This window comes from Merops nubicus, unplaced genomic scaffold (assembly GCF_000691845.1).
Source record: "Merops nubicus isolate BGI_N331 unplaced genomic scaffold, ASM69184v1 scaffold11179, whole genome shotgun sequence".
Taxonomy (NCBI): domain Eukaryota; kingdom Metazoa; phylum Chordata; class Aves; order Coraciiformes; family Meropidae; genus Merops; species Merops nubicus.
In genome coordinates, this window is record NW_008630190.1 from 8,845 (window position 1) to 30,066 (window position 21,222).

A 21,222-nucleotide genomic window follows, 5' to 3' on the forward strand; every position below is an offset into this window, starting at 1 on the left:
CAGAGGTGGCCCTGAGTGTTCCATGAAGGGCAAGCAAGGCCATTTCCCTCGTACGTGTCCCGTCCTCTATGACAGAGGCTTTCTAGGGCTGGTTCTTCAGGTGAATGGAGTGGCCATAAAGTTCAAGGGTTAAATTTCTATCTCTACTTCACCTCTGCCTTCCTAAACTGACTTTACAGCAGCTATGTCATCCATTCCCACTTTCATCCCAGCACCATCATATGTCCAGATCTCTGCACTGGGTATTTTGTAGCAAACCAAGATCAACAGACAAGTGATTCAAGGCAGCAAATTAAAATATGCAAGTAAACATAAGCACCTGTGTACATATTATTCCAAATATTGTATCAGTATTCACTAGATTAAACCATAATCCTGATAGTACATCCTGTACAAATCTCTTATGGATAGATGACAGTGTAAGCTTGACCACTCAAGACTGAAACACAGAGTATATGAAAAAGAGAGAAGTAATAAGGAAAGTATTATGAAGCAGGTAATCTAAATTTTATTTAATTACAAAACATTGTTAAGTGCTGGAGAGAGAAACTGACTCTTTCAACCCTTCTAGATGAAAGTGTCGTTCTTTTTCCTCTCCTAGTAATGCCTTTTATGCCTTTGCATTTATCTGTGGGCTTCCTTCACAGACTTTGCGACCTATGTTTATTTTTTTTCTTCTTGCATTGACCTGTGTCACCTGTGGTTACATATCTTCCCAGGAAGTTTCTTCTCCACCAGAAATTTCAGTTTCATCTTGGAAGAGCAAATTCAGTGAGAACAGAGCAGTTAAACTGATGCAAAATGGTGTAACTTAGGAGGAAAAGAGACTGGACATCATTACAAAAGCTGAAAATTGGTTATTAGTGATCATGAATAATAGTTATTAAAATTTCAGGCAGAAAAAATACAGAAGGATTGCTAGAGCAATAAATTCGTTACATTCAAAACTCACCCCCTTGTTCATAAAACTTGCTTACTGTGATCAATTTTGAACTCTAGGAATTAAAAATAAATAAATTTGCCTCTCATTAGTATGAACTGAAATTGAGAAGTGGGAAAGCCAGGGCTAATTAAGCCATGAATTATTTTTCTGGCTGCCTTCTAAGTGCCAGGCATTATCAAAATGTCTGTCAGTGAACCAATTAAACACGCCACATGTGAGTTTGCCAGCAGAATGAAGTTAGGCACCATGGGTGTTACAGCTTCCTGTCTAATACTACTTTGTGCACACACTTGCATGAAGCCTTCTAATGAAGCCTTAGTTACCTGAATTTTACCTTCATCTGGTTTTCATTGGTTTCTGCCTGGCTCAGGGCAGAGAGTGGAGGGGTCTCACATAGTGAGCGGCAGTTCAGTAGATTGCTCTCAGTGTGGTTCCCAAAGTGGTACTTGCTGGCTGTGGCTCTGACAAAAGAATGGCTGGTTTCCTTCTGAGGTTTTCAGTGGTGGCCATCCAGCCTGGGCATTTCACAGCAACTAAGCAGTTTTCTGACTGCCTGATGGAAAGGCTAGATTATGCTGTTTGAAGATGTGGGAGTTTTGTTCTTGAGCCCATGCATATTCCTTAACCTTGGCTAACTACTTTGAGCCACTATTTTTAAGAGACTTTAGTACTTCTACCTCAGCCTCACAAGGTTTATTTAAAGATTTTCCTGATTATCACTCAGGGACTTAACAGCAGAGGCAGGGGAAACAAGTAATCCTTTGGAAAAGCACTTAGCTACTTGAAATTTAAAACATATTCCATGTCTCCTTCCAGGAGAAGCAGCAAGGTCCCCAGAAATCAGGGACTTATGGCCATGCCTCACCAGTGCGAGGGGACTATGGAAGCTGTCATGGGGCAGGGGCACTGCAGATGGTCATGTTTCTAGAGTCACCAGTTGCAATAAAGCAGTTAAACGAGTTGCAATAAAACAGTTAAACCTCAGAGCTAGTATTTCTTAGCTTCTCATGTTTGGAAGGTTAGCATTTTAACAATGTGTTTGCTGAGCGCAACTCCTGAGAGACAGTGACTTCAGCTGCTCAGTAGAAACCTTTCCTCACATTTTCCATCCCTAATACCAGGCTTTTAAAGCTCATCTGAGTTTTGGAACAGGCCTACATCCTCTTTGTTGTGATATCATAGCAGCATGCAAATGCAGGAAGAAAACCAAAGGCAGTCTTGCAGATAGCCTGAGTGTGTCTCTGATAAGTACTTAGGGTTGACCTATTTGGGACCTTTATCAACCCTCCTCCCACTTCATTCCCTGTGATTTCAAATGCTGAAAAATGCAATGAATAACAAATACCTTGGAATAGTGATTTGTGTCTATTTCTGTTTATTGGAACACCTGGTGACTATACACAAAACATGAGAAAGGCTATTTCAGGATGAAGTATCCACCCTGGAGAATATACAAACCACCCACATGCCATGTGTGGATGATTTGGGATTTTAATAGAGAATCGACTGCTTTTGGATGGTGGCATAACATCCTTCCCCTCAGGAACCAAGCATGTATGTCACTTCATCTAAGCAATCCAAGAGCAGTGCTGTGCTGGAAAGCTACGTGAGGCCCTCGGGTCCAGCTTCTGGGGTTTCCATGAGAACCATCTGTGAAACAGTGGGACAAAGGTGGTGGTTTCACCCTCCCCAGGAGCCCATAGCAATGTAGGGACAGGAAGTCTGTGGAATTTTCAGGTCTTTGTTGGAGGTCTCAAGGTCAAAGAGTTTCAAGACCAGAGCTGGAGTCTCTAATGTGACACAGCAGTCCTGATCTCCAGGCACTGCTGAGAAGCTGCACCTTGGAAAAATAAAATTAGTTTCATAAGGCAGGTACCCACAGCCCCTATGGGCTGCAGTTGAAGTTTGTGTCACATGTGCAGGGCAAGAACAAGTGTCCCGTTTTTCACCACACTTGCAGTGCAAGTTGGAAAACATGAGCAAAAAGGGAGGTAAGGCACAAAACTGTAGATTTGGCAGACTTAGTCACCAGTTGTGTGAATGAGTTGGAGGGCTACTTACTCTGGCACCCCGGCTGGCAGCAGAAGCTGGAATTTGTTCCCTTGTTCCTTCATCCTGCTCTTGCCTTGGTGAATGCACAGGTCCAGTCCTTCCTGCAGCAGCTTTTGCATCCGGGTCTTTGCATTTAAGAACTGTAGGAAAGCAACTGGTACCTCTCTGATATACAGGAAGCCAAGGCCTTCACAAGGAACATCTTTCAGAGACTTTGTTGGCCATGCATTTTTTTGCCTGAGAAATGTGTTTGGCATTGCTGTGTTTACAGGCTGTTCTCACACAGACCCTGTTTTGAACCCTGTGCCTCTCTCAGTACAGGGTTCTCTTAAACTCTTGCCACTAGTGATTGCTTCTGGATCCCAAGGGCTTGCAAGGGGAGTGTGATCTGGTAGTGGCCAGACCCTCCAACATGTAAAGCTGCTGCTACGAAAGTAAGCGTGCTCAGGGCTGCTGTAAGTGACAGATAGGTGTGCAGTGATACTCCCTGAAGAATGCCCTTCTGGGGAGGAGAGCACTGTGGGTGGGTACAGGCAGTGGGACCAGGCAGCCTTATGCTGCTACACAGTGCAAAGACCAAAGGCAAATTGGGCTGTTTGTTCACAGTGAAGAGACATGTGCCTCTCCAAGACAGGGGAGGGACCAAGAAAGGCATGATCTCTAGGAGAAACCAGTGGCAACAGATGAGAATGTGGCTCAACCTTGGGTGAAAATCATGAGACATGGCCCTCAACCATTCACAGGACACAAGGCCCAAGCAACAAAATGAGAAAAGCAGGAGGGCATGAGTGTTCAGCGATGAGCTCTTAACTATATCCTCCTTGGCTTGACAGCACTGGCCTGGTCACATCTCCATACAGGTGGAGAAAGAAATGCTCAGAAGGCATCAGTGGATGTTTGTTTGTCCTTTAATATTCCAGTGTATTTTTGTATCTCTCCCTAGCCTTTCACCTTGACTCTGGGCCATCCCCTCTGACTCCCATCTTCCTCCTGAGGGTGCTTTGTTAAAGGTATTGAGATGAAGTACTTAGAATTCAGGTATCTCTTCAAAGCTGACGTTACTATGGCAACACTTATTCCAACTTTTTAATGAGACCCCCGAAATATAAAGGCTATCCAGCAATGCTTACTGAATGTTGCTGACACAACCTGGGTTTTCCTCAGACTTTCTGGTTCTGTGGGACTCCAACCATACAATACATTTAAGATGAGTTTTAGTTAATCAGCTGAAGTTTGTGGGCAAATGGGTTTTTCAGCAATGGAAAGGACTGCCTGCTGTATTTGTAGACTGAATTTGCAATCATCTGAAATCCCATCAATTCATTTTGATACTCTTGATCAAAATCTTGTGTGGAAATCAATGCCTCTGCTAATGTGTATCCATGTCACGGTCTCCATGTGTCTTGACCATGTCACTCTTATTCAGGCACAAACCAAACTAGGCACATATGGCCCTTGGTGACCTCTAAGAGTTACTTGTTCAGTTTGGGGCTTTTCTGGTCAATGCCTTGCAAATAATCAATGTCTGAATCAGCTCCCAGTTTGGTGACTCTGTGAGAGGACAAGGACTAATGATACCTGTCATTCACCTGTTTGTAAGTGCCTTGCTACAGAGACATGTTACCCTTATGAAGTAATTACTGAACCAGGAAGGGCTTTGAGTTTTTCATCCATGTGCTGTGACCCAGGTAATTAAGTGGCTGAGGGTCAGTACATTTTATCCAGATGTCTGCCTGACAAGGGAGAATTGAATGACAGGCAGCAGTGAAAAAGGCAGGCAGACCTACATGCATTGTAAGCTTTGGATTGAGAGCAGGGAAAAGAAAATCAAACTAAAACATTCACGTGCCACAGCATGTGCACCAGAACAAACCAAACTAACTCTGTCACTCTCCGTCGGTTAAAGGTGGCTGTAGGAATAAGCAGATATCCACGACCGAGGATTAACTAGGGTCAGGCTGGAGATAGAAAGGGGAGAAAGTGACCCAGATAAAGTCAGGAAGGATTTAGAGGACAACTGTTGCACAAGCTAGTGACCACAGCATTAGCTTTTTCAACATTTTAATACCAGAAGCAAACTGATTTGTCTGAGCTGAACATTTGCAGCCATGGGGAAGTGCCAGGGGAGTGCTGGAAAAGTGTCTCTGGGGGCTAGTCATCTCCAGCCTCACCTGGGATCTTAGCAGGGTTTCTTTGCTTGCTTTGCTGGAGCAAGAGCTGGGAGCATGCCAAATATGGAGGGAGGGTCATCCCTAAGGCTGACAGAGCCAAGGAAGACAGAAACCTTGCACAGGAAAAACTGTGACAGATTATTCAGGTTTTCTCCTGGAAGGAAAGGCATCCTCACAACTAACTTTAAATTGCTCTGCAGAAGTGTATGATACACAGTGAGGGAACTGAATGTAGCACTTCCCAGGCTCAAGAATTAGCTTTCACTTAGGCAAAGCAGTACCAGCCAGCGAACTCTTGGGCTAGAGTAAGGCACACATACACCCCCATGGTAATTTGTAAGTACCTTTGTAATAGACAAATACAGCTCCTCCTGTGCCCAGGTGTCTCAGAGACACACACAGTCCACAGGTTATGGTGAAGACAGCGGAAGCTGTGATTCCTCTGCAGCTCTGGAGGGGCAAGGCGACCAGCCCACTCCAAAGGGCGGACGTTTTTCTTTACATGATGTAAAACTGCATGGCTCAGTAAACCACCACACCTGCAAAGAAGGAAAGCTCCACAAACACCTCTGCACTTAAAAGCCTATTATTCTAACAGAGGATAGATTCAGATTCTAGAGTCCCACAGCCTCTTGGGCAGCCCCAGCAGGCATTCTTCCCCTGGCCAGGCTCCTCAGGGTCCTTCTCTAGAAGTGTCTTAGCAGAGAACTACACCTGGACAAATGAGCTTTGGTTTATTTTTTAAAGTGAGCTTTGCTGCTCCTGCAAACCAGGCACTTCTGGCCAACTTAGGTCCTTGTTTGGAAAACTTCTATTCCATCCTGGGCCTAGACAAGGATCACAGGCCAGCAAGAGAGCTCCTGAAGTGCAAGATAATGGATTCCAGCCAGGAAGCATTCCAGCCATGAAATTAGCTTCAATGGGGGACCAACTTAAATGCCTCTATGCAAAGCATGGGACATGGGGAACAAACAAGAGGAGTTACAGCTGGACGCACACCTACAGGGCTTTGATGTTATTGGCATCACTGAGACTTGAAGGGATGGCTCCTACAACAGAAGAGTGGGAATAGATGGGTACAGGCTCTTTAGGAAGGACAGGCAAGAGAGAAGGGAAGGGAGTATCACCCTCTACATCAGTGATCAGCTGGAGTCCATGGAGTTTGTCCTGGAGATGGAAGAGGAGCTGACTGAGAGCTTATGGATCAGGGTTGAGGGAAAGCAGGGGAAGGTGACAGCATAGTGGGGGTCTGCTACAGGCCACCTGATCAGGAAAACCAAGCAGATGAGACCCTCTATAGACAGATAGAAGTGACTTCATGTTCACAAGCTGCAGTCCTCATGGGGTATTTCAGCCACCCTGGTATATGTTGGAAGGACACCACAACAGGGCAGCAGGGCATCAGCACTCCAAGAGGTTCTGGAAAGTTACTGTTGACAATTTCCTTCTAGAAGTCGGAGAGGAACCAATGAGAAAAGCTGCTATGCTGGACCTTGTTCTCACCAAAAAGGAGGGGCTGGTGGCTAATGTGAAGCTCAAAGGCAGCCTTGGCTGCAATGACTACAAAATGGTGTATTTCAAGATCTTTAGGGCAACGAGGAGGGGGCACAGCAAGCTCACTACCCTGGTCTGCAGGAGGGCAGACTTTGACCTTTTCAGGGATCTGCCTGGTAGAGTACCAAAGGATAAAGCCCTGGAGGAAAGGAGGGCACAAGAAAGCTAGCCAGTATTCAAGAACCACCTTCTCCAAGCCCAGGAGCAGTGTGTCCCAACAAAGAGGAAGGTGGGCAAGAATGCCAGGAGGCCCACCTGGGTAAACAAGGAGCTCCTGGACACACTTAGACGCAAAAAGAGAGTCTACAGGGAGTGGAAACAAGGACAGGTATCCTGGGAGGAATACAGAGAAGTTGTCTGAGCAGCCAGGGTTGCAGTTAGGAAAGCAAACACCCAGAGAAAATTAAATCTGTCATTAAGGGTAGCAAGAAACACGTCTACAGGTATGTCAGTGATAAAAGGAAGGCTAGAGAAAATGTGAGCCCTTTCTGGAAGGTAATGGGAGACCTGGTCATGAAGAAGGTGGAGAAAGTTCTGGTAGTCAATGACTTCTTTACCTCCGTCTTCACTGGAAGGGGCTCTAGCCACATAAACCGGGTTGTAGAAGGCAAAAGCAGGGACTAGGAGAATTAAAATCTTCCCACTGTAAGTAAAGACAAGGTTCAAGACCATCTAAATAACATGAAGTTGTACAAGTCCATGTGACTCGACAAAAACCTTCTGTGGGTGCTGAGGGAACTGGTGGATGAAACTGCTAAGCCACTTTCCATCTTATTTGAACGGTCATGGGAGTCTGATGAACTTCCCACTGACTGGAAGAAGGGATACATAACCCCCATTTTCAAAAACAGTAAAACAGAAGACCTGGACAACTACAGACTAGTCAGTCTCACCTCTGTACCTGGCAAGGTCAAGGAGTAGACCCCTCCTTAATGTTCTGCTAAAGCATGTGGAAAATGAGAAGGTGATTGGTAACTGGAAACCAACATGACTTCACCAAGGGCAAATCAAGCCTGACAAATTTGGTGCCCTTTCTTGATGGAGTTACAGCATTGGTGGATAAGGAAAGAGCAACTGACATCATCTACTTGGACTTGTGCAAAATGTTCAACAATGTCCAGCACAACATCTTGTTCTCTAAATTGGAGAGACAAGGATTTGATGAATGGACCACTTGGTGGGTAAGGAATTGGCTGGATGATCACACTCAAAGACTTGTGGTTGCGGTCCTGTGGAGAAAGATTTGGGGGTGCTGGTTGATGAAAAGCTCAACAGGAGCCAACAATGTGCGAGTGGAGTCCAGAAAGCCAGCCGTATCCTGGGCTGCATCAAAAGAAGCATCGCCAGCAAGCTGAAGGAGGTGATTTGGTTCCTCTACTTGAGTCTTGTGGGACCTCACCTGAAGTACTGTGTCCAGCTCTGAAGTACTCAACACAAAAGGACATGGATTCTGCACTGCTCCAAGAGGAGGACCACAAAGATGATCAGAGGCCTGGAACATCTCTCCCACAAGGACAGGCTGCAGTTGTTCAGCCTGGAGAAGAGAAGGCTCCAGAGAGACCTAATTGCAGCATTCTAATGCCTGAAGATGGCCTACAAGAAAGCTGGGGAGACACTTTTTGAGAGGGCTTGTAGTGATGGGATGAGGGGTAATGGGTTCAGACTGGAAGAGGGTAGATTTAGATTAGCTGTAAGGAAGGAGTTCTTCACTGTGAGAGTGGCAAGACACTGGAATAGGTTGCCCAGGGAAGGTGTGGATGTTCCATCCCTGGAGGTGTTCAAGACCAGGTTGGATAGGACCTTGCTCAACTTTGCCCTGTGGGAGATGTCCCATCCATGGCAGGGGGGTTGGAACTAGATGATCCTTAAGGTCCCTTCTGACCCAAATAATTCTGTGATTCTAAAATGATTCTATTATCCTGTAGTTAGAAGGACCCATCAGGCTGCATCTGTTGATAAGTGCCGAATACATTTTCTTTGTTTTGCTGTCTTTAAAACCAAACACCCTTTGAAAGCCCATCAGTCTGAAAGGAATGATGAGAACAGACTCAAAATGTCCATGAAAACAGATCACAGAAGTGACACTTCTTTTCCCCCAAGCTGAGAGAGACGTAAGCAGCCCAAAGCCCTGGTTAGACTCTGTGTTCTCGCTGACTGCTGTTATCAAAAGACAAGACTAGGAAGAACACACAGGGCATGGTTGCACTGTAGTTAAACCTATGAGATCTCTAATAGACAAGCTTCCCTTTGACTGCAAAACTAATCTGAGAAGCAGGACAAACATGGTGAGCACAGTAGCCCTACAAAAAAATAAAGGAGGCAAAGTGTACCTTAGGTAATAAGACTTGCTATTCCATCTCCATGGTGGCAATAGCACTGCAGGGTCTTGCACTTACAAGCTAACTGCAGAAAGCTGGGCACCCTGTGTCTCCCCAAAGCACTCAGAGACCAGCTGTGTGAGGGCTTCTTTTTTTCTGTTGTGAGTCAGAGCTGCTTCCCCATGGCTTGTGCAGGTAAGTGTCTGAACTCAGAGATTCTTGTTCTGTGCAGGCACTGCATGAGCTCCCTCTCAGGCAGCATTTATGTCTTTTTATTCCATGTGCCAGCTTTTGCCAAGGCCAGCCCTTCCTTCCCTTTGAGCCAGAGCTAAGCTATGTAACGCCACTATTCCAAAGGAGCAGTGAAACACGACCATTTCACCATTGTTCTGCAGTGGCAGCAAATACAACATAAAACATCTCTGTATAAAACAACTACTGCATGCTGCGTGGTACTGGAAGTAGTCTTGTTTTGACCAACTAGCTAGAAGGAAAAGCTTCTGCTTTTGGTAAGCAGTCTGATTGTCCCCAGAAAAATCAGAACGACTATCTATTATTTTCACTTCTCTTGTCAATCAGTTATCATAATGCAGGAGTTTTAAGACAGATAAGAGCCATCATTTTCTGTGCAATGTAATGCAATCCAATGGTTTTGCACTGAACTCACAACTTAGTCCATGAAGTTCATATTTCTTTACCCCAAGAATATGGGTTTTTCTAAAAGAAATAGCTTTTCCACCTGTAATCAAACTGTACCCTCTTCTCTCCTCATTCCTCTCCTCTCCTCTCCTCTCCTCTCCTCATTCCTCTCCTTATTCCTCTCCTCTCCTCTCCTCCCCTCCCCTGCCCTCCCCCTTCCTTTCCCTTTTTATTCAAAGGACGAGAAGAATCAAGTGTTGATCACAAATGCTTGGCTGCAGATGGTGAGTAACCTGTGTCAACAACAACAAATTTCTGAAACCAACCTACTGAATCTGATTTCTTACCAAGATTACTGTCTTTTCACTTGTCTGTAATGTGAAACAAGCAGGAAGTTTTAGTCCTGTGAAATTTCTCTAGTGCTCCTTTTAGCATTGGAAATGAAATACAGGAGACTACATTGATGCTTTGGGCAGACCTGTTGACTTTTGAAACCAGCTGCATTTTTAGGCCAGTGGATGTAAGGGTCTAGTAACAAAAGCCCAAAGTCAGGGTCCTACTGTAGCTGAAGGAGAGATTCTTCAAGGGGATAAAGGTCCTCTCCATGGTCAGTGACTGGGGGGCTTCTTGTCAAGGAGTCAGACCCAGCAAGCACTCACAGATTGTGGAGAAGTCCCATCCTCTGTCTAAAGTGGGAAGCCAGGGGTGGCCCCAGAAAGGGAAGGGCACAAAGATCCCTATTAGGAAAGTTAGTTAGAAAACTTTTACCAGCTCATATAATCTGATGTATGTATTTGCCAACAGTACTGGGTTGATGTTTACTTGTCTTGGGATCAGTATGAATACCCAGGGGTGCAGAACCTGCGATTTCCAGCCGACCAGATTTGGGTACCAGACATTCTTCTATATAACAGGTAAGCACAATGAACAATGGTGGGTGGGAGCCTAGAACTAGAACACTGAATGCTGGAAATCAGCCATGCTTTGCTGATACGCCGGGCTTTTTGTCATCTGGGCATTTGGCTCTTACTCTTGAAATAATAATAATAAAAGTAAACAAGTGCCAGCTAATAGATTTTTCTAATAGCGAATGTAAGACTTCCTTGCTATTGTTCTGCACCAGTCTTCCTTACCTTTTCCCAGTGAATGCAGAGGGAAAACAGTCTATATTCTCCTTGCAGTTACCATGGCTCTTCTGGAAAATTGTTATTGTGTCTCTGCCATAGTGTTCCTGCCCGAATTAACCAAATGGATTTTCTTCTCACTTTCCTTATCACTCATATTATATAGAACTCTATATCATTCTTCCTTCTCTGTGAACACTCTGTTTTTTCCTCCTCCAGAGTTAAATCCATCTCTCTAGCCAGCACTTCTGCAGTGTTGAGTGGAGTGGACGGTCTTAGACAGATGTTTCCCTAATGCTTTCTTGGAGGAAGGGATTTTGGTTTTGCTCTGACATCTTAGGTTTGAACTTATTTTTTGAACAAACTTATTTTTTGAAGTTGTACTTCACCCTTGCTGTCTTACTAGATTGTCACTGATCTGGCTTTCTCTGACAGTTTTAGGGATAATACTTTCTAATAGTCTAGACTGAATTTCATTCTGTTGGTTTCTTCAGATAACCAAGATTCATTTTCCACTCCAAGCTCTTCCTAATAGACAGCCAAAGGATACTTGGAGTGACCTGGATTTTTTAAGTGTTCTTCTACACTCCTCATAGTCTCTTTATTCCTTTTCAGTCTCTAAAAAGGAGGCATATAGCCTGGTCCATATTACCATAACTTATTTCTAAGAATATGATGCAGCAAAGGCTTTTTGAAGTTCACATATATAACCTGTCTCTTCTTAGTTAGTCAGTAAGAAACTTAGATTGATTTGATGAAGCTGGCCCTTGACAAATCTGTGCCAGTTGTTTTCATCTCATTATCTCTGAAATTAGGCTGATCTGTCTATAATTTCACCTTTAAAAAAATAATCAGAATTCTCTTTGATCTTCCCTTATTCATCAAGCCTTTTCCTGTTCTCCACAAGCTCTCACAGATAATTGTTAATGCTTCAGAGAGTATTTCGGCCAGTGCCTTCAGTTCTCAAGAGTAAATTTCATCAGGCCTGTCCACTGGAATCTGTCTTATCTACACTTCTTTAACCTGTTCCTCCCCTATTCTGACCTGGACTCCTGCCACTGTGCAAGAATTAATTATGGTGAGCTACAGCTTGTAAGCGCAGAGGGTGCAGGATACTGCAGCTCTCTGCACCCTCTTGTTTCCTTTCTTTCTACAGCAAGTAATGGATCTATCTGATCCTTTGTCTTTTCCTTGTTTCCTTTAATTTATGAAAACATTTTTTCCCCTGCCTTTTATGTCTTTTGATAGTTACCACTCATTCTGCACTTAGCCTTTTCAATTTTACCGCCTTTGTTTTGTCCTGGGGACAACATTGAGGGATGGGGGCTCAAACATGAGTAAAGAGCAGTCACATGAGGAACGCAGAGCCTGAATATTCCACATCTGTTTGTGAGACAGGGTGTGTAAGATAGTGTACTCATGCTAAATAAACCAGCACATAGCCCTGAGAGTGGAGACCTACAACATTAGCCAGGGGAACCCTCTGCAGTCAACGTCTTCCCAAAAGACCTCTGGAGTAAGCCCCCAGGCCCGCTCCCTTGAATATTCTTGTCCTTGCCTGGTTCATTATGCTGTCTTATTTTTCTCAGATTTTGTGGAGTCCTAAATAAATTATTTCTTCCTGGTCCCTTTCACCTCGTTTCTGCTCTTAGAATCCCAGTGAATCTCCTCCTACAAGTCCCAGTGGATCCCCTCTTTCAAACCCCAAATCTAAAACAGCTTCTTCACAGTGCCTTCCTCCATAGCTTAAAGCAAATCCTTGGTCCCTCTGAATCCTGAGAGACTGCAGAATTGTTGCTTCAGGTCATCATTACTCTTACAACAGGTATCTGGGTAACAGATAACTTAATTTACATTGTGAACTGCTTGACTCTGACAGCAGCGCCAGAAAAGCCTCATTGTCCTGATTGGTCTTTGGATACACTACACTTCTGTTCCTTTTGCTTCTGCCTTTGCTCTGAGACATCCAACAGTTCTGTCTCTCACTTCTTTGAGGACACTGCAGCATGCAACCTGTATGCCTGGGTGCAGGCCAACAGTGCCTATAAGAAACTGAGGTACAAGATCAAGGCTGGAACCTTCACTTATGCATAGGTCTTTTATTCAGACATTCTGTGCATTAAATTCAACAAACTGAGTATATTTATGCTGACAGTTACTACATCTTAACTCAGTCATCAGCTTCCTTTTTTGTTTGCTTTCTTTTGTTATGTTTATGTTGTGTTATAGTGCGGATGAAAGATTTGATGCGACATTTCACACAAATGTGCTGGTGAATTACTCTGGATCCTGCCAATATATTCCTCCAGGTAGGGCACAGAGCACCTTTTTTTAACTTTAAGTCAAATAAGTACAAATAGTTTTCTTAATGAATGAAACCAAGGTGTTTAAAAGCAGTCTGTGGAAATTTTGCTGTATAATTATGGGACAGACCCACTGAAATAATTTATGTCCATTGTAAGTAGTGTATTTCCACTTCACAAGTCAATAAATCACTCTCTTGAGTAGTTTGCTTAGAATATCCAGAGGCCCAACTGATGTATCATCTAGAAGAAGGTGATGTGCACCCTCACATGACATTTCATATGCAATCCAACCAGCTCCTTCTTGACAGTGGGGAGACCCAGGAGACCCTGGGAGCAACACTCTCTCTGCAGTAAAGTCCTCCGTGTCTGGCTGAGGCTAAAACTCCAGGCAAAAAGACAAAGAGACTTATCTCAGCTAACCAAACACAAACGTCAGTCTCCTTCCATCTGTATTGTTGATTCAGTGGCTGTGGGACCCAGCAGCCAGGACCTTTCAGCAAGTTCAAGGCTACCCCCACAGTCACTCACTGTAGTGGATAAGAAATGCCCAAACTTTGTGTAACAGCTGCTGGCACACTGACCTCAAGCATGTCCACAGGGCCCACCAAGGAACAAGAGAGTCTTCCCTGATGGCTGACCCTCTGTTGATCCCTGCCACTGAGACTCCTTAAGTTAGTCTTGTTGTTACACTGAGACCCATGAGTAAGGTTGCTCTTCAGGGAGCAACATGAGGCAGGAATAAAATTGGCATGTACCAGAGCAGAGCCTTCCTTATCCCTTCAGACAGGAAGGTGAGGAAGAGGGTGTCTATATGGGCAGACCAGGTATCCTACTTATCTCTGGTGAGCTATGAACTACATGGTGAAGAACTGGTTACTTAAGAACCCAAGGAAAGTGCAAAACCAGAAAAAGTAATAATGGAAATCTGTTGTGTAAAGCTCAGGAAATTATTTGTTACAGGGATTTAACTAGAGAGGGCTTCTGAGGAGACCCTCTACTTTGCAAAATTGCAGAAGGAAAAAGTTGATTATCAGCCTACTGACTGTCAGCAAAGGCTCACAGAAGCAGCTAGATTCATCAAGACACTGGAAAACATGGATTAGTGGAGAAGACAGTGTTACCAAAACTTTATGAAAGTTTTCTTTCTCATTACTCTGAGAGTAGGCTGTACTCTTTGCTGGTCTCTATTAAGAGAAAAAAGATAGGTGGAGGAGGAGAAAGGACTAGAAGGGGGCAAAGAACGGAGCAGAGCCAAGATTCAGGAGAAGCTGAGAGAAAAGCCTCCCTGTAGCCCATCCAAAAATGCCATGATAGTGGGATTAAGACCTCACAGAATGTCACAATTATGCCACAGCATCCTTAGCTTTTGCAGCAGCAGGCAGACAGTAATTGAGCATCTCCATTTTGGGGATTTTGTCTTCCAAAGGCATGGCTCGAGAGCTCAGCACAAAACAACAGACACTGCTCAATTAGGTGACTCAGAGCTTGAATTCACATCAGCTAATGTTTTAGGGAGTGCACAGAAAAAATTACTGCAAACAGGGAGAATAAGTGCAGCATTGGAGAGAATTTTTCAATGAAGCAGAAGCTGCCTGTTCTTCACTAAATGGGGATCATCTTCCCCATTCTCCAAGCCCTCAATGCTGCCAGATAGATGGGGAAGTCCTACAACCATAGCTGTGGTGCCAGAAAGGAAGTTTGGAAGATTAATTAGTATTTTTTGTTCTTCTATCAGTGGAATAAAAATAATTTTAAAAAGAGAAATAATTAGTTTGCAATAGTATGCAAGTATTAATGTCCTAAACTGCTTAAAATGCCACATAAAATGATAGTGGACCAGACACATCCAGGGTAAAATTCAATGCCCAGATTAACATAGAAGAAGATATGGGACAGGACTGAGTAAGGTTTAACATAAGAATGTATTTTCAGGGGACTGTGGGTCTGATGCAGAGCTTGACAAGAACTCCTTTCAAAGATGTTGTCACAGTACTTCCAGCCCCAGTGTGTGGACATCTAGGTACTCTATGCTCCTGTCAGGTCCTGCAGCACTGCCAGTGGTTGCCCAGGGCCAGCCAGCACTAGGAGAAAGGCTGGGCTGCTCCTGGGTAGCCAGAGTGTCCTGGGCAACCTACCTCAAGGATGCAGTGAGAGAGAGAGGAAGCAGAATCTTCCTCTCTTGGTGAAGAAAGGTGCTCACAATCAGACGGAGAACTGCACCCTGCACTTGCTGATTCTGACTGATTTCTGTCCACAGGCATTTTGAAGAGCACATGTTACATTGATGTCCGCTGGTTCCCTTTTGATGTGCAGAAGTGTGATTTGAAGTTTGGATCCTGGACTCACAGTGGCTGGTTGATCGACCTGCAGATGCTTGAGGCTGATACTTCCAACTACATCTCCAATGGAGAATGGGATTTAGTGGGTAAGTTGGCTAACCTAAAAATTTTTGGTAGTCTAATTTTCAAAGGCATATCACAACTATATAGAAATGATCAATCCCACTGTGACATGAAATACAGATATTAAAAGTTTCTACATAAAAGGCAGGAAGAAAAAAAATTACAGATCAGAGACAACTCTTAGGCTGCACTCATTGAATGCATCTGAAGTCACTGTTGAAATGCGTCTGAAAACACTGAAAACACAATTGAATGTGTCTGAAAACACTGTTCTGAACTTACTGTCTGCAAATATATAAGAGAAATCTGCTGGTTCTAATGCATCTGAGTAAGCCTGGGTATGTCTCATGTAGGTGCATGAAGTGCTACCATCACATCTATTCTAACACATCAGTGAAAAACTGGTGTAAAAAATACCCTTTCGGCAAAACGGGAATAAGCTTCTAAGAGATGAATGTCTCTCACCCAGAAAACTGTCAAAATGTCTACCAGTTTATAACAACTGCAAATAACTGCAGTTCACTGTCTCTTTTCCCTTCTGTGCTTTTGAAGATACCTGTATTTTTAAAAGAGTAATCTATACCCAGAACTAGATATTTGGACTGAGCTCCAAGTAAGTTATTTCAAACATTTATGTAGCTGTGAATCAGAAGCAATGCTATTGAAATTGATATAGCTTAGACCACCCTGAGGAGAACTTGCAGAAGGGACATTTAATCTTCTAATCTGGATATGCAGGCAAGGAAGTAACTGTCACTGACAAAGTGCATACAGCAGTTTTACCATTCAGGGCAACTGAGAACTAGTAAAATAAGAAACGTAATCAATATTCAGTTGTATGAGAAGCTGAAGGACTCCTCACTTTCCTTTGCTCCTTTATAGTGCTTATTTCCATCCAATAACTTTGCATACCCGATTAAGAGACTGACCTGTGGCTCACCTGCCTTCAATCCTGACCAGGGGTGGACAAAACAGGCAAATTGTGGCCATATCCTTCATGGAAACTACCATGCTAATGGCCAACCCTTCAGTACAGCTATATTGGACAGCTAGGCCTTTTAACCTTCATATATGACAAACTGTAAGCTTGATTTGACATCCCTTTGAAAATTAAGCCATATCCTGTTTGTTTTTCCTGACAAAACAAAGCAAATGTTTATAGGAGAATGACAGAAAACTAAGAACTCGTGGCACTTGTCACACAGAAGTGCTGCATGGCCTAGTGAACACGACATCAGCTGTTTCACAGAATCACAGAATCACTATGGTTGGAAAGGACCTTTAAGATCATTGAGTCCAACCATTATCTCTACCAAGCCACTTCTACACCATATCCCTGGGCACTCCATCTAGATGGCTTTTAAATACATCCAGGGATGGTGATTCAACCGCTTCCCTGGGAAGCCTGTTCCAGTGTTTGATCACCCTTTTGGTGAAGAATTTTTTCCTAATGTCTGACCTAAATCTCCCCTGGCGTAACTTAATATCATTTCCTCTTGTCCTGTCAGTTGTGGCCTGTAAGAAGAGGCCCGCACCTGCATCCCTACAGTCTCCTTTCAGGCAGTTGTAGAGAGTGGTAAGGCCTCTCCTCAGCCTCCTCTTCTTCAGGCTAAACAGCCCCAGTTCCCACAGCTGCTCCTCATAAGACTTGTCCTCAAGACCCTTCACCAGCTTTGTCACCCTTCTTTGCACCCTCTCTAGAACCTCAGTGTCCTTCTTGTGCTGTGGTGCCCAAAACTGATCTCAATACTCAAGATGTGGCCTCATCAGTGCCAAGTACAGTGGGATAATCACTTCCCTAGTCCTGCTGACTACACTATTCCTAATAAAAGCCAGGATGCCTTTGGCCTTTTTGGCCACGTGGGCACACGGCTGGCTCATGTTCAGCTGGCTGTCAATCAACACCCCCAGGTCCCTTTCTGCCCACCAGCTTTCCATCCACTAGTCCTGCTAACTGCATTATTCCTAATACAATGGGTTGTCACCATTCCCTGGATGCTGGGAGAATGCATGTTTTACTGAGTTAATCTTTGGCCACTGCTTGCAAATCTTTTCTGTTTGAGGTTTGGATGCTCAGAACTGGTTTGACCTGGTCCAGATGAACTTTCTTGGCTAACCCAGGTTCTGTTGACTCAGAAAGCATGAAAAAAGCCCTAGAAAAGGTGGAAGGTGGACCAAGAACAGCAGATGCCTTGCAGTGTTGCCTCAGATGTTGCTGAAGACACTGACACACTAAGAGTTAATTATCTTGGCTTATTTAAACCTGTAGTGATTCGTTTCAGCTGTCAAACAAAAATTGAACTGAGGTGCATTGCCCTTTGTCCCCATGTGCGCATCATTAGCCACAAGTTTTAGAAGATGACTTTTGCCTGGTAACTGATCTGGGGGCATCTTTTCTCCCTTATCAATTGCCAGAGGACACTTTGAACCATTCTTCCATGCACAGTGTGTGGTGGAGGTGTCACACCCATTCCAAGGGGTTACTTGGGAGCCCTGCACCTCTCTCCACTGCTCTGATCACCCTTTCTAGGTGTCCCAGGAAAGAGGAATGAGATGTACTATGACTGCTGTAAAGAGCCATACCCAGATGTGACATACACCATCACCATGCGTCGGCGCACCCTCTACTATGGATTGAACCTGCTCATTCCATGTGTTCTCATATCTGGCTTGGCACTGCTTGTTTTCCTTTTGCCAGCTGATTCAGGGGAGAAGATTTCTTTAGGTAAGTGCTAAAGAGTTTATTTCTTTTGTAAGCATTTCCTATAAAATCAAACATAAATACCTTGTGGTACTTGATGAATAAAGATTTCCCTGGAGGAGCAACAGAAGCAATTACTTGGCTGCAGAAACTAGGGTAGTAACTTTCTGTATGACATTCACACATCCTGTGCTAAAAAGGTCTAAAATATTTTGGATCTTAACCTGGGATGAAGCAGCGCTTGCTGCTGGCACAGGCAGCAGTGATAGTACTCTGTCATCCATGTTGTGATTTTTAGAATATCTCAATGCATTCCACAGCTGAATAACTGTTTTTCGGAGAGGACATATTAAGGCACAGAGAATGATGGGTTGTGAGCAAAAGCACCTGGGCATTTGATTTTCACCTTCCAAGTTCAGCTCCCAAACCACCAAGTCACAAGTCTCACATGAACACAAAGTAGTGACAGCCAAGGAAGGACTTAATGGGATTTACTGTTGTTTGTATTGATAAAGAAGGGAGGAGTGCTTCCAAGAGAAGATGGAGGAGAGCTGGAAATACACGAGTGGGCCAGATGAGACCTTAAGAGTTCATTATGCACAATTCTAATCAAGACAGAAGCCTTTAAATCATAAGAAGTACCCTCAGTGTTAGTAGAACAATCAGATATCTGAGCAGCATGTCTTACAAGAAATGAACACAGGCTATGGGGAATACAATTGCTGTCTATGAAAAATAGGATGGAAAAAAGGAAGAGTTATTTGAGCTGAAGTACAATGTTGACACAAAAGTAGGAGATGATGCTCATGCATTGACCTTCTGATTTCTCAGTACCATGGCAGTTAAGTTTAACAACAGTCTTTCCAGATAGGACAAAGAACTTATTTTAAAACAGGATGCAGCTCTTTGAAGGTTATTATATAACATGCAATAGCCGAAAGCTAGAGTCATGTCTGTGCAAGTCTTTCCTAGCCTTTAATAGCCATCTGGTCTATGTTTGCACTAAGTTTTGGAAAATGCAGTTTACCAGTTCTACAAGCTTAATTTCACTTGTCAGGAACAATTTCTCCATTAACTTCAGAGGAACAAGTGTTTGGGTATAAATGAAAAAAGTGAAAAGACAGCAGATAAAGTTACATCCAAAAACGCTCTCACTTTGTGGAAGTTCTCAGCTACGTTGACAGACACGAAGCTGTGGATTTGGCATAGCCATACATCAGGACAAGGCTATATTTAACAGTGAATACATCAGGGGAGCAGCTGCAGAGTTCATCTTCCTCATCCTTCCCCTTCACATTCACTCCCTGCAGGTATCACTGTTCTGCTTTCCCTGACTGTATTCATGCTGCTTGTGGCTGAGATCATGCCTGCAACTTCCGACTCAGTCCCTCTAATAGGTAAGTTGATTTTCTCTCCTCTCTGCACAATGTATGATGCTTCTCAAGAGTTGTTTAAGCCTGTTTGAGGACTGACTTTTTTTTTTACTGCAGTTTAGCATTTCAGCAATGTCAGGAGTAAATCTATGCTTTACTGTTTGCATGTATGAAAAGAGCCTACAGAAGGGCTGTGGAAATATCAGATAAGCTGGTAACAGCAAGGAATGAAGGGACACAGAATCAACACACAACATGGAGGTTTGGGTAAGCAAAACACAAAGCTATCACCACCAGGCACACACACAAGTGGGATATGAAAATACTAGTCAGACCTGGCTCTGGATTCATTAATTCTGCCCTGGAAATCCCTTCAACAGCACTTTGAACAAAACTGTGCACAGAAAGCTTTTGAAGAGCTCAGTGCTGCTGCCTGGAGAAAACGAATCTTTCTTCTGCATTACCTGCTCTCTGTGGTGTTATGCATCTCTTCTCCACCTGCTCCCTTCTTCTTCTTTTCTCTCTACTCCAAGAGCAACTCGGAACGTTACAGCTAAAATTCAAATAGGTCACTGGAGCACTTGTAACATGTGCTGAAATCTATGGGACAGATTATCATCTTGGGAACATGGGCCAGACAGGCATTGTTACATCTTCTGTTTTCATAGAACCATCCCTTTACCTTGACCTCATGGGGCCTCAGCTCCTCGACTGTGGAGTGGAGAAAACAAACCTGTGTGGTTTACAAAATAAAAAGTATGAATAACACAGGAAAACTCAGAACCTGTTTAGTTGCCGTATCCTGAGCTAAGGTCTGTCTTTGCTTGCAAATCATGACTAAAATATTTATTGAGACGGCAGAAATAAGCAAAATATTAAACAATATATCTAGGTACCGATGGAAGGTGCACCTCACTGTTGTATAATTAAAGTTTCACACAAGTTGTGCTATGAAGAGGACAAAAGAGCGTTTACTTGGGCAACCTCATTATATCACTTCAAGGATTAAAACCCCAGACCTAACTCTGTGGAAGGAGGGTGACTATGCAGCACTAACTTACAGGCAACAATGCCCTTATGTGCACCTAGGACTCAACAGGTGCAGATAAAATTTTAAGGGAAACTTTATGTGTAGGAAGGAGACACAAGGAATCTTGGATCAGCCTTCATATAATTCTTCTTTGTAAGACCTAATAAAATCTTATGTAGTTGAAGGTGCCACTGCTCACTGCAGAGGCATTGGACTAGATGACCTTTTGAGGTCCTGTCCAACTCAAACTGTTCTATAATTCTGTGAAAATCCATTTGGAATTAGTAAGGTGATGCATTTGACTGTGCCCAATCCTCTAGCTTTAAGCAGACCAGTTTCTATTGACACAGTCCCCTGCTGAAGAAAGTAAGATTTGTACCAAGAAAAGCTGTGAGCAGCTACATATGCTGTAATAACAGATTAACTTACACTTGTTCACATAGCTATGCTGTAATATCATATATTCAGGAGACGGTGAGGGGCAGTGGTATTGGGGAACCCTGTTACATCAAGTCCCTCTTCTCCAGGTGAATATTGGCTCAACTATTAAGAATCCTTATGTTTTCTCATGTTTTTGTATCACAAAGTCAAGGAGATCAGGGATTCTTT

General features: G+C 43.6%; 1 protein-coding gene across 1 annotated transcript in view; it reads left to right on the forward strand.

Moving 5' to 3' along the window:
• LOC103779554 (neuronal acetylcholine receptor subunit alpha-7-like) overlaps window positions 1-21,222 on the forward strand; it is a 44,318-nt gene that overhangs the window by 6,838 nt on the left and 16,258 nt on the right. The window contains exons 2-7 of the mRNA XM_008947187.1: window positions 9,917-9,961; window positions 10,482-10,591; window positions 13,031-13,110; window positions 15,365-15,532; window positions 18,040-18,234; window positions 19,521-19,607. Of these exons, the coding sequence (XP_008945435.1) occupies window positions 9,917-9,961; window positions 10,482-10,591; window positions 13,031-13,110; window positions 15,365-15,532; window positions 18,040-18,234; window positions 19,521-19,607 (685 nt within the window). The remainder of the gene's footprint in view (window positions 1-9,916; window positions 9,962-10,481; window positions 10,592-13,030; window positions 13,111-15,364; window positions 15,533-18,039; window positions 18,235-19,520; window positions 19,608-21,222) is intronic.